The following is a 12,999-nucleotide window of genomic DNA, read 5'->3' on the forward strand; positions in this document are numbered from 1 at the left end:
CTGCGAATCTCAGAGCTTGTGTATAAAGTGCAACTGGGAGCCTTTGTGAGTAGGAGAAACGTTTATTTGACTTCAAGTAAAGCTACAAACAAATACAAAAAGCTTATTGGCAAAGTACTAACAGGCAGCTAGACATGACAGATGCCATTTTTACACATAACATTGCATTCACTCTGCCCACTACAAACCGTCTATTAGTCACATCAGAAATATTTCTAGTATTTACAGACATTAGAGCACTCTATTGTTGGTCCGATTTTATACATAATTTTTTCTTTATAATAGTGAAGTTTACCCACGTCTAAGAGTACGTCTTGGAATTAGGCTGGGACTCGACATCCTGGCCTGAAGTTTGAACTAAAACACAGACTGGACAATTTTAAGACAGATACAAGAGCTTTTCCTTTTTTTTTTTTTTTCCTCTTTTTCTCCTTTTTTTTAAACATTTTTGTTTGGGTTTTTTTTAGCTTATTTTTTTTTTCTGCCACTGTAGTGCAGGAACCCCCTTTTTTAGCTTAGGCAGAGAACAACTCACCCAAAAGCAGTAAACTCAGGAAAGGGGGGTGGGGGGGCATGAAGAAAAGAAACCGAACAAATAAACAACCGTATCTGTTCTCGATTTATAAATAAGTTATAACATTTAAAGGGCTCACATAAAACATGCTAGCTTTCCAGAAAGCATCAAGAGAGCACGGACACAGACATTTAGAAGAACAAGAGCATGAGGAGCATCTGGAAATAAAATTTAATTATATAAAAAAAGAAAAGATTCAAACCCCCAAATTTAATAACAAACAGAACACGACATGGACTCAGTCCTGGGATAACGGTACCATACGCGTTGGTTTAGAATATCAACAACATGCCGAAAGGAAGGTGCCTCACTGTACAGTACTCGGAAACTAAGATCTGCGCTTTATTTATTTATTTACGGATTTCTTTCTCGCCTCCTCTTCTTCCCTCGATATATTCCTCCTCTAGACTTTATGGCTGAAAGGCGCTGCCCGCCGAGGCTAAGCTCATGCTTTTCAGTTTATTATCCTTCTTCCATTTCATCCTCCTGTTCTGGAACCAGATTTTGATCTGGCGCTCGGAGAGGCAGAGAGCGTGAGCGATCTCTATTCTCCTCCTGCGGGTGAGATATCTATTGAAGTGGAATTCCTTTTCCAACTCCAGGGTCTGGTAGCGAGTGTACGCTGTCCTCGCCCTCTTCCCGTCTGGTCCAGTCATGTCTGAATAACACGGACAACAGCGGGGTTGGGGTTTTGCTTTCTGCTAAGATTTTTGTTATCCTTAAGGCTATATAGATAGATATATATATTGTAAAACCGAGGTAAAATACCCGCCTTCTTCGGGCAGCTTGTAATGCTGCTTATTCCCCAAATAACAACACCCCCCCTCCCTTTTCTCGCACACCCCCAGACACGTGTAAACCCCCCCACCCTCTGCCCCACATTCCCAACTCAGTGTTCATAATTTAACTGGAGAAGCGAGATTTTGCATCTCCCCTTTTTCCCCCCCTCTGCCCGTTTCTGTGTCTGTTTGCAGGGGGTTCAGGTTTAAGGCTCTTTTCTTCAGGAGAAAACCGGGCCGAGTGTGTGTGCGTAGTTGGGGGGGGGGAATGATGGTGTCTCTCTGTTCTTCTGTATCTCTTCGCTATTTTGGTTTTGTCAAGAGCAGATTGTCGAGAATACACCCAGCAAAATAAGAGCAGGAAAGGACTGAGAGACCCATCTGTGCATATAATGCCATTTTAATGGTCAATTCTTTCCTTTCCTCTCCCCCCCCCACACCCCCAAGGAACACCCCCTTCCCTCAATTTTTAAATTACCTTCTCCCACCATCCACATAGAGCTACGAGCTGAAAATTTCGCGGAGAGAATAGCGAAAGTAAAATAAAATCGCCCCCCCCACACCCCTTCGAGGCGCCAGAGGCAGCTTTAAAGCAGCGATCAGAGCAAGAAATACAAAAGCAATAAATAGCTGCGTTTCTGATCAAAGCGCCTCCACGGAATAAAAGGAAGGAGAGAAAAAAGGGAGTGGGGGGGTGGGGGGAGGAGGAAAAGAGGAAAGGAAATTAAAAAACACACTAAAACACGAGAGAAAAGGAGAAGGGTGTGAGAAAACAAACAACAACAACGACAACGACGGAAAAAGAAGTAGCTGTACCATGGCTAATGTGAAGTTTCCTCATCCAAGGGAATATCTGAGGTGCCTGCCCTTCTGTTGCTGCGGTGGAGGTCGCGATGGGCTCTGCCTGTGCTCGGGGGATGCTGCTGCTTATTGGAGTGCCCTCGTCGGCTCCCGAGGACGCGCTGGTCTCGTCTAGTTCTGTGAAATTTGTGTTGGTGGTGCTGGCAGAAGGAGCTTGGTCGGAGGGGGACGGGGCGGGTTTGCCTCCATGGCTCTCGCTGTTGGAGCAGGGAAGGGAGTCGGGAGAAGATAAGGAGCAGCTAGACGCCTGTCTAAACCTGCTCTCCTGAGCTGGAGAAGGGAAACCGCGGGAGCTCTCCCCCACAGCCCCAAAGTGGCTGGAGGAGGCTGAGCGGTTGATGCTAAGGTCCATCCCATTGTAGTTGTAGCCATAAGAGCTGGAATGCATGGTGCTTGAATCTCTGTAAGAACCGTTCATGGAACTGCTGGTCCCATAATTTAGTAACTGATAGTCGGGGCCATTTGGGTAGCGCCCTGAGAACGAGTTTACAAAGTAAGAGCTCATTTGGGTTATTTTGGAGGGCTTGATTTGTGGCTCGTGGTCGTTATAACCCTGTGCTTGACGATTTATGATGTATTAATGAATTATAGCGATGCACTGTACTTCGTTTTTGCTATGTATGCGGCCAAATATGGGGGGGGGGGGAGGGGGGGGTGCGTTTGGGAATCACGTGCTTTTGTTGACCAGTCGTAAATTCTCACTGATGACCTCAAGAGGTAATTCATGCTCTATGGTTACAAATAATGACGATCGCGGAGTCGTTTAGGCCCGAGTCGGTGCGCGGCGCCCCGAATCCCCGTGCGCGCCGCCGTCGCGCTCACCCCCCACCTTGGCGGAGCGCGCCACCTGCCGGCCGAGTGGGGCGCCGCGCCCGGGGGGGCTGGAGGGGGGGTCACCCCAGTACCCCCAAATCCACCCTCCGCTACACATCCCCCTTCTTCTATATTCATTTTGCTTCCTAAAAATCAACGCTGAGATGAAAGCGGGGGGTGTGTGTGTCTCTCCGCTGCTGCCGTGTCCGCGCTCCCCCCCGTGGGTCTTCTCGCCCGGCTCCTTTTCTTTATTAAACTCTTAATTTCTTCCTTTGTGACACCGTTGGGAAGTTCGGAGGCAGGGGTGAGGTGCCTTGAGCACGGGGGGGTTTCTCCTCCGTTAATATCTGCACGGGAAAAGGGGGTACGGTGAAGCTGTGCTGGGGGTGGGCGGCTGCGTGGGGTTATTTCGCGTGGTTACGGTCAGAAAAGTCGAGCGTTGCTGCACGCTGAGCTTGGACCAGGGATGCGGTCGCACCTTAATTCTGGAGGGGGAAAAAAAGAGGAAAGGGGGAGAAATAAATGGGGAGAAAGAAGAAGGGAACGTCCAGCCGGTGGAAGTGTTGACAACGTCGCTTTTGGGATATTCTCGTTCCTGAGCTTTCCGCTTCCTCTTTGAACACAGCATTGTGCTACGTGCTTTTTCCTTTCCATTTGTTAACCTGTAAGGAATACTGGGGAGCAAAAGCACTCTGAAACTGGTAAAATTGGGTAAAACGTTGTGGAAAAGCTGTGCTTTGTTAAGCATTCCTTCCTTTTTATTTTCCCCTTCTTCTCTTTTCTCTCTCTCCTTTTTCTTTCTTTCTTTCTTTCTTTTTCTTCCCAAGGCAGTTTAGGAATTTCATATGCTTGTCTGCAACTCATTGGAAATTATGCGCCATATTGAAAGTGACATATAATTATAATAATTACGGGCAATGAAAAGCGTGGCAATAATAGTAAATGTCCTACAGCTGTGAAGCTTCTGCATGAATTGATTTTAAAAGTGAGTGACATTAAACCAGCTTGTGGCACGGGGGAATGCATTCATACATAGGTATTCCGTGTGGAGAGTGGGAAAGGGAATGGGAGCCTGGAGGTATCCTCTTTCCTTGCGTTTTCCCCTCGTGAAGCTGCAGAAAACGGTATCCGAAACAGCCTGGGCTGGTAGCTTGTTTCCAGTCCTAACCCTCAGCAGAACAAGCACTTCCTTTCGTTTAATCCCCTAAACCCAAGAAAAGTTTGCTGTTTGCAGCAGGAGGTTCCTCCTTGGCCAGAGCAGGAGCGGTCCCCAGCCCACCCCCCCCAGCACAGGAGAAGTCACTGGAAAAGCTTTCCAGTTCAAATTAAAATCTGCTCTTCTAAAAAAGCTCTTCAGACATAGTTTAGATTATTTTCCACCTTTTTTTTCCCCCTAAATGCAGGCTGTATTCCTGGAGCTGGGAAGCTACTCGTTTCGAAGGGCAAATTCCCTTGAAATCTGGACTTTTTTGCAATACACCTCACTTTGATTTGGGGATATGAAGTAAGGGACCAGATGTTTGAAAGATGCTAGGCAAATGTTAGGTATCTTTGGTAGATAAATGAGAGCATATTTTTGCCTGTTTCCTTGATTTATTATGTATATGGAGAGCGTTTCGTCATAACTCTTTGTACTGTAACAATAAAAAAGAGCGATACTAAAGCAGAATGTCAGCGAGGAAATACTATTGGTGAAAGGGCTTCCATTTACGATTAGACAAAAAGAGGGAAAACCAGATTTATCTCTCCACTGTAACTTCCGTGTGCTTGGAGTTGCTTGTCCTTGCAGATTAGAAGACATTGTCAGGCAGAGAGCAGCAAGGCTTTCGTTACAGCTCTCTGCTCCTTAAGAATGGCAAGTTCCCTATGGAAAAGGGAAAGATAAGAAGAAGAGCAATAATAATAGTAATAATGACAGGGTGTGTGCGTGAGCTCGAAGACTTTGTTTTTATTAGAGAATTCCATGGTCATACCTAAGACAAACTTCAAACACAACACGTACAAAAATTAATAAAATAGAACTTTTTGCCGTTGCTGTTGTTGCTTTTGCATCCTTTTAGGTAGTACTCGTTCTTTCAGTAGATTTTCCTTTAAAAAAAATAATATATATATAAAAGAAAAAAAAAACAAAAAAAACTCATAATAAAACTAATTCCGAAGACCCCAGGGCTTGATTAATTTACCAAAGGAGCAAAAAATGAAATAAAAACCCAACTATGTCAACCGTGCAGGAAACATTTTTACAAAATTAAGACAATAAACACCCCAAATGACATATATTGCAGCACTTCCATTAAATACAAGAGTTAGCAGGTTACTAACAGTGACACCAAGGGTAGAAACACAGGTAGGAGTCCTTATTTTTTTTGTCTTTTCTCTTTCCTTTTCTTTCCCTCCTCCTCTCGTTCTCTTCACTTTCGTATTATTATTATTATTATTTGAGGGAGGGGGGAGTGTGAGTGGGAGGCTTGGGAAGGAAGAAAAATCATTAAAAACGCATCTAGAAGCCTGATATTTTTTTTTCCTGTTTTTTTTTTTCCTGTTTTTTTCTTGGACACGCCAGAACACTGGGAACAAGAATCCATGGCATTGGTGGCCCAAACTTTCTAGCTGTGGCCGCTGCTCAGAGGGCTTGTCCCACCAATGTGCAGGTTCTCCCTGTCCTCGCAGCCAGCCCACACCCCCCCCATCCTCTCGGCTCTCACACACTCACTCACTCCCTCTCTACTTCTTTAACGTGTTCTTGTTGTGTGTGGGGTTTTAAATAATACTTTCACTCCGCCGTTTTCTCCTCCTCCTCCTCCGCGCTCAGTTGCGAGGAGTTGAGCAATTTATTCTCTTTTTTCCACTTCATCCTGCGGTTCTGGAACCAGATTTTGATCTGCCGCTCCGTCAGGCAGAGGGAATGGGCGATCTCGATCCTCCGGCGCCGGGTCAGGTAGCGGTTGAAATGAAATTCCTTCTCCAGCTCCAGTGTTTGGTAGCGGGTGTAGGTCTGACGGCCTCGGCGGCCGCTGGGCCCGAAGGAAGAACCTGTGACACCCGCAAAAATAAAAAGGAAACAAATAGGAAACAAATAGGGAAAAAATAGGGGGAGGGGAAGGGGAGGGAAGGGGGGGAGGGGAAGGGGAAAATAAAATAAATTAAAGGAAAAAAAAAGGGGGGTGGGGGAAAGCCCCGCGGTTTAGTGGGGCCGTGGAGATACCGGATAATGAAGGGGATTCTAAACCCCTCACAACGGCAGTATGCAGAGGGGTGTGTGCCCGCTCCCCTGCCCTCCAAAGGCTTTGGCCAAGCTCAAAATCTCCCGATCGGCCTGTGATCCCCTCCGTGCGCACAAGGGAGCTCCCCTGGCCGGGCCGCACCCGCGGAGGATCCGCAGCCGAGCTGTAGGCAGGGATCGTGCTGAACTGGCCCTGCTGCAGGCACGGCTGGGGAGACAGGGCAAGATCTATCTGATTCCGGGATGAAAAATCGCAAGGTGTTCTCCCCCCCCTCCCGCCCGCGCTGTTTTCCACCCTACCGGCAACTGTAATAGATCGGAGCATTTAAGCAATAATGAAGTGAATCGATCTGCCCAAACTCTGCATTAAAGAGGACACAACACTTTATGTCCCTGCGCTAATGGACGTCAATTTGGAACTTAAAAGGCAACAAATGCATCTAAACATGGGAAGGAGGGTGGTGAACCTCTATTATTTCCCCCACCCCCGTTCTTTTTTTTTCTTGATTGAGGAAACAGCACTTAAAGAAGTCATATATCACCAGGGGGTGGAAGAAAAAAATCTCCCCAGGCAGACTTTTCATTATGTGTGAGTTTCATTAAAAATGTAGCCCTCTCCTTTCAAATATTTAAACACTTTTATATGATTTAAGACCAGATCGGTCAGCCAGCGAGAAAAGGAGCTACGTGGGGGTGTGGGTCCGTGTGTGTGTGTGTATGTAAAGTCATCCAGATCTGATTTAGAAAAGATATCTCCCTGTGCGTGTGGAGGAAAGACAGAGACAAATCGCTGTAGCTGAGTGACACGCAAAGTGGAATGTGGGGGGAAATCATAAAGGGGGGGGGGGTGTTGGAGAAATACTGTATTGGGGTTTAAATGGGGGTGGGGGGCAAACTTTTTGAGTGTGTATGGAGGGAAGTTCTGGGGGGGAGATACTTGAGCGGTGGGAAGTTTTGGTGCGTGTCAGGAGCAAGTTGGAGCGTCTCGTGCCGCCTAACTTCCCCGCTGGAAGTTTGGGCTCCAAAGTGAAGCTTATTCCTGCTTCCCTCGCGCGCTCTCTCTCTCACTCTCTCTCCCTGGCGGTAACAAATAAGAAAGGGGGGGAGGAGATTGATGTATTTATTTCTGTAAAAGAGTAAACTCACTATTGCAAGAGTTCATCCGCTGCATCCAAGGGTAAACCGGGGCGGAACATTTTGGCTCCTCGCTCTCTCCGAAGGCGGCTTTGCCGTGCGCGCAGTCCGCCGTGCGCGGCTCGGGGCCGAGGGGCGCCTCGTCCAGCGCCGGGGGGGCACAGGCGGGGTCCTTCTCCCTGAAGAACCCTCCAGCCCCGTAGTCACAGGCGGAGCCGCGGCTGTAGGCTCCGTTGCTCTGCTGGTAGTAAGGGGAGGAGGTGTAGCCCTTCTCCTGGACGCCCGCGGCTCCATAGGTGGTGGGGTAGTGCCTCAAAGGGTCCGCGTAGCCCGAGGGATACAGCGGGATCTGTCCCAGGAAGGGCTCCTGCCCCGCCGCCAGACTCACCGGGAAGGTCGAGTTGACAAAATAAGAACTCATTGGAAGAAGCCTGCCGTCCTTTCCCGGCTTTATGATTTGTTGTGTTTTATAGTCCAAGTGGTTTAGCTATTAGTAGTATATCGGAGATTGGGTTTTAGCTGAAGGGAGATGGCGTGGTGCCAGCGAGGGACACAAGGAAATACAACCATCTGATCAGGGGCTGACCAATAGCAGGCGCCTGAGGTTGCAAAATAGCACCCATGAGGAGCTGAGATTGCACCAGGGACCCCAAGAACAAACCATCCACCCCTTTTTCCCTCCCTTTTAAACAACAGAAATGCACCCCCTTAACCAAATATATAATATCTGCCGAAAGAAACATTCCCGGCGCGCTCCGAGCTTCATAAATAAATAAACGTGTCCGTCCCCCCCCCCATCTCCCCCCGCTCCCCCGGAGCTCTGCGCGGGGGTGTGCGAGAGCCCGTCGCACGGATGGCGGTCTGTGCGCCTACATGTATTTACACACATAGAACGTACACAAATACTCGCTGCAAGTGGGGGGAAAAAAGTCAGTTATTCGCATTCGGAACACTTTAACCCCTAAGTGTTTGCAAATCGTCCTGACATGGCTCCGTACTTCGCTACAGTTACAGAAAAGAAGGAAGAAGGGGAAAAAAGGGAGGAAAAAAAGTTTTTTTGTGCGTGTGTGAGAACTTTGCGAGGAGATCTCACCGGGCTGATTAACTTAGATTTGCTATAGGAGAAGAAATCGGGTTTGACAACTTATTTCGGTTCCTGTATGTCTAATTACCAGAGATTAGCACTCCCCGTCCAAGGAAATCCGCTCTCGCTTGAAGCAGACCTTCGCTTTTTCATATATTGCATTTTTACCTTTCCTTTTCTGCAAAAGCTCCGTATTCAGGAGATAAATGGAAAATCGAAGTATTTCCTTTATCCCTCGTTAAATCCCTATCCCCTCCGGAGTCCGGCACCGCATTGTGCCCTCTTGCGTTTTTTTGTTAATACCAAATCTATGCCCGACCTTTTATGGCTAAGAGGCAGCCTTGGGTTACAGTCCAAAGCTGAGTTTATTGATCGTTCCCGATCGAGATGGGGGTTTTAAGGAGAGCAAAGCCGGCAGTGCGGTGGGGCTGCTGCCTCGGAGGTGCGCACGGACCCCGCGGGTTTGCAGCCCCCCTTTGAGCTCATTCCCATTGCAAAAAGCAGCCTTTTCTATTTTGCAAAGTTAAAAAGCTGGAAGGGGTAATTCACAAAATCTCAAGCAATTCCCGGTCACCCTAAAAGCTGCTCTTTGCTCTGGGCTGTGCCTCTCTCCGTTTTCCTCTACAGAGATGTGCTTTGCTCTACCTGGTGCATCCCCCCTTTGGATCTCTGTTTGCTCAAGGTAGACTTGGATCTCTGATCGCCGCCTTCCCTCTGTTCACATGGGAAAATCAGAGCCATCTCACAAGAAAAGATAAAAAATAATAAAAAATATCACCAAACGCAATCTAAATTAAAGCCAGGACTGTGCCCCGATCATTCGCCTTTTATCAAGGATTCGTTTCCTGTCCGAATTTGTAGCCATCTGTCTTTGAGTCTTACATGCCGTGAAATGACCCGCCTTATAATACACACTCCCCTGTACTTGAATGTGTGAATGTGTGCGCTCCAAATCTAGAATTACATATATTACATGGTGTCTGCAGAGCTGCCAATGCGGCTCTCACTGACGGAGCTCCAAGTATCTACCGAAGTGATATCTTATTACGAGCTGATTTATTTTAAACATCATGTTTACAGCAGCAAAGCCAAGATTGTTTCATGCCACGGCTGCAATGAACATTTCGACTGAAACGTAATCCTTATAATTCAAGGAAATAACATGCAAAGGAAATAGTTTCCCATCCTCCACCCCCTTTGACTGATATCTCTTATATTTGTTCTTTCAGAGTTTCCCTTTGTGTATGGAATGGACCCAAACTTACGTAGATCTGCTTTATTGGTATGCAAGACAAACAAAAAGTGAGATTGAAAGGGAACGATGACTAGAGAAGAGGGGGAAAAGGCTGGGATGAGAGCCCGAAGTTAACTGCTGTGCAGGAGCTGAGCAGCTCCAACATTTGATTAGAGAGTTATGCAATATTTGTAGCTCTGAAACCTAGTGATGATCTGGCATCATCAGCTCTGCATGCAAATTTGGGGCTAAGCAATCGGATGTGCTGATAATCCAGTGCGTGAGTACATCTGCTGAAAATGTTTGCTCTCATATATTCTCTTACTTCTCGGGATCGCTCTGCAAATATATCCCTGGAAACAGGGGGTTTGGGGGGAAAAAACCAAACCTTCTCACATCCCCATATCCCACTACTGCTCATCCGAGTGGCTTTGTGGCTGAAACGGGCTTTTTATGTAGTTTGTCAGTCGACATTTTAAAATGCACTAATTGAAGCTGGCCGCTTGCTAATTACCTCTTGCTGACACCTTCGACGCGCTATAGATAGAAAAGAACAAGTCCTGCCTCTTAGAAGGATGGCTCTAAAGAGGGCAATTTGGGGAAGGAAAAGGAAAGAAGAAAACTTGGTTCGCAACGTAAAAAAACCCCCAACCAAATCACCCAAAACAAAACAGAAATCAAACACGAAGCCTGTCATAGTTTGAATGTTCCTGAGGGTCAGGCCCGCGGTCTAATTGATTTGCCACCTCTAATATATGTTAAATACGAGTAGAGGTCTTAAACCGCACTAAATCTCAGCGAATTGAGTGCTCAGCGCAGAGGTGGATTCCTATTCCCAATTCAATAGCTTATAAAAAAGGAAGTTTAAACGTTTAAACGTTGCGGTATTGGTGTAGCTGTTGAGCAGACGCTCTCCCGTCGTTGCCGCTCAAGTCCGAAGGTAAACCTCAACCCGATACTGCAAATCTATTTTCTTTGGACGCCTCCAGACCCAGCTCAGGCAGGGGGGTGGGGGGTGGGAGGGGGGGCAGGCAGATGCGGAGCAGCAGCGGCTGCAGAAAGGAGGTTGTACAGAAGCCCTGAAGTTAGACCCGTCTTTGGGGGGCACCGGTGGGCACGGTTTTATTCAGTCTCTGGCCTCATCGCCTCAAAAAAACGACACAAGGTTTTTGCTAAGAAGGAGCAATAAAGCGGGGAAGTTGTGAGAGGCACCAGAAGGTGGTATAACACACTTAACTGCCCTGGGAAGCCGGCTTTCCCCTCCTGACAGACATCACTCATCTGGCAGGGCATAAATAAAGATAAAGAGAAGTATTTACAGTATGTACAACCCCAGCTCTCTGCCCAGGAAGGTCTCGCTTTTTGTCGCTTTGCTTTTCTGGCCAGAGAACGCCAATCCCACCAGGCAGAGCCAGGCAGATAGATGAGGGGATTAAAACAACACCCAAATATTTCAAAATGCAAACAGAACAGAGCGTTGCTTGTGTGAAAGCTAAACCCGCCAGGAACTTGGTAGAAAGTTCAGTGCAGTTGGTTCCAATAAAAAATGAAACTCGCTTTTTTTCATGTGGAGCTGGAATTCCCGATCCTTCTGAAGTGAGAACACAGCGGGGGTTTCCCTACCGAGGGACTTATTGCAGCCATAAAGTCAAGCCAACACCACGAAAACACTTGAAAAACCCCCTTGTTCCTGGAGTCAGACATAGAAAGCTATTGGCAGCAGAGAAACCTCTCTTTTAATGCTCATGTACACCCAAAAACACATCGGAAAAAAGCCCCGACAGAGCCGTGCAGAGCTCCAGGGCTGGAGCAGTTAAAACAATGACCCTGAAGGTGTAAAAAAAATATAAAATACCAGCTTTTCCCGCACATAACCGCCTGAAACTTAATTTCCAGCAATTTAAGTTTAATTTACCTGACTTCCCGTGCAGTGCATAATAACCTGGTTAATGGCATCTTTGAAAAGAAGCAATAATAATCTGCATTGTTCCATTATAGAGTGCAGCTAATTATTAACAACAACAAAAAAAAGGGGGGGGGGTTGGGAGTGCAGAGGACGAGAGGGGCACTGGGATACTCAAACTACATCCAACCCAAGCATTTCCACGACAGCAAGTTCTGGGAAGTGGAAGGAGGAGGTGGAATATTAGGAAAGCGGGGAAAAGCAGAGGAAAAAGTGAGATGGATTATATAATGTGGAAAGTGAATGCGGGGTGGTGCTGGGAGTTGCAGCATGGAACATGTTAATCGTGGCTGTTGCTGGTCAGAAGAGAGAAACTTCGCTCACCCCCCACTCCCCTTTCCTTTTTGCTCCCTTCTTTACCATAGTCCCTGGCATCTCACTTTCTTGGAGAAAATGTCTCTCGTCTGGACAGAAACAGTTGCCAGGAAACTGTGTGGCAGGAGGAGAAAACGAGAGGCAGAAAGCGAGCGGGAGGGAGGGAGACAACGAGAAACCTTTAAACATAACAGGCAGGCATTGTCCCTTCAGCCCCCACGGGAGCCCAAGGGTGACTCCTTGGACCCAGCAGCCACCCCCAGGCCGTGCTCCTGACAGACCCCTCGGGGTGACCACTGGGAGCGAGAAATAATAACTGCTCCTTTTAGGATTAGCTACAAACCCCATTTTAAAACAGCCTCTCTGTCGTGTTTCATGCTCGGCCACCCGCCTTTCCCACGAGTGTGCATGTGGACACAGGAGGGAACCTACATGTGTGACCACACACGTGTTTGCACACGCGTGACACGGCCTCACACGCTAGTCAGCACTGACTGGGGACTGCATGGATCAACACGCTTGTTGGGATGCTCATGGCTCACATGCGACTGCACATACATGTGCGGCCATGACCTATGGATCATGCCCAGCGCCTCTGGGCCCTAGGCAGAACAGACAATCCGCGCTCGATGTGGAACAGGGCACCATAGAGGAGAAGTGCGTCCAGGAGTGGGACCGGAGGCTGCGGTCCCGGGGTGACGGGAATGCAGCCAGGGCAAGGCCCCCCCCCGCCGGGACACCGGCTGCGGGAGCCCCCCGGGAGCCGCCGGCCGCCGCCGCCGACAGTAGATGGCAGCAGACGGCGGGGAATGGGCGAGCCCCGGCGGCAGCACCGGGGGACGGCGTGGCGGGGGGGGGGGGGGGCTCCCCTCTACAGCTGTTTTTTATTTTCTTTAATAAATAAGCAGGGGGGGATGCCAGGAGGGGACCCGGCCGGAGGAGCGCGGACACCCCCTATCCCTCCACCCCGGGGGGGGGGGCACAGGCATTTTTCGTTCATCCCGTGTTGAAATGGTTAA

The 12,999-nt window shown here is 48.2% G+C and overlaps 2 protein-coding genes across 2 annotated transcripts; both read right to left on the bottom strand.

Moving 5' to 3' along the window:
- Nucleotides 1-412: 412 nt before the first annotated feature.
- Nucleotides 413-2,773, bottom strand: HOXB5 (homeobox B5). The gene is made up of 2 exons (XM_005141867.2): nt 2,170-2,773; nt 413-1,232 (listed from the first exon to the last, which is right to left on the bottom strand). Exons 1-2 carry the CDS (start codon nt 2,717-2,719, stop codon nt 985-987), a joined length of 798 nt encoding a protein of 265 aa, XP_005141924.1. The 5' UTR covers nt 2,720-2,773; the 3' UTR covers nt 413-984.
- A 3,027-nt stretch (nt 2,774-5,800) lies between these two features.
- On the bottom strand, nt 5,801-8,132 carry HOXB6 (homeobox B6). Its single transcript, XM_034070123.1, has 2 exons — nt 7,397-8,132; nt 5,801-6,060 (listed from the first exon to the last, which is right to left on the bottom strand). Exons 1-2 carry the CDS (start codon nt 7,803-7,805, stop codon nt 5,801-5,803), a joined length of 669 nt encoding a protein of 222 aa, XP_033926014.1. The 5' UTR covers nt 7,806-8,132.
- Between the last annotated feature and the right edge of the window lie 4,867 nt (nt 8,133-12,999).

Source organism: Melopsittacus undulatus, chromosome 17 (assembly GCF_012275295.1).
Source record: "Melopsittacus undulatus isolate bMelUnd1 chromosome 17, bMelUnd1.mat.Z, whole genome shotgun sequence".
Classification (NCBI taxonomy): Eukaryota; Metazoa; Chordata; class Aves; order Psittaciformes; family Psittaculidae; genus Melopsittacus; species Melopsittacus undulatus.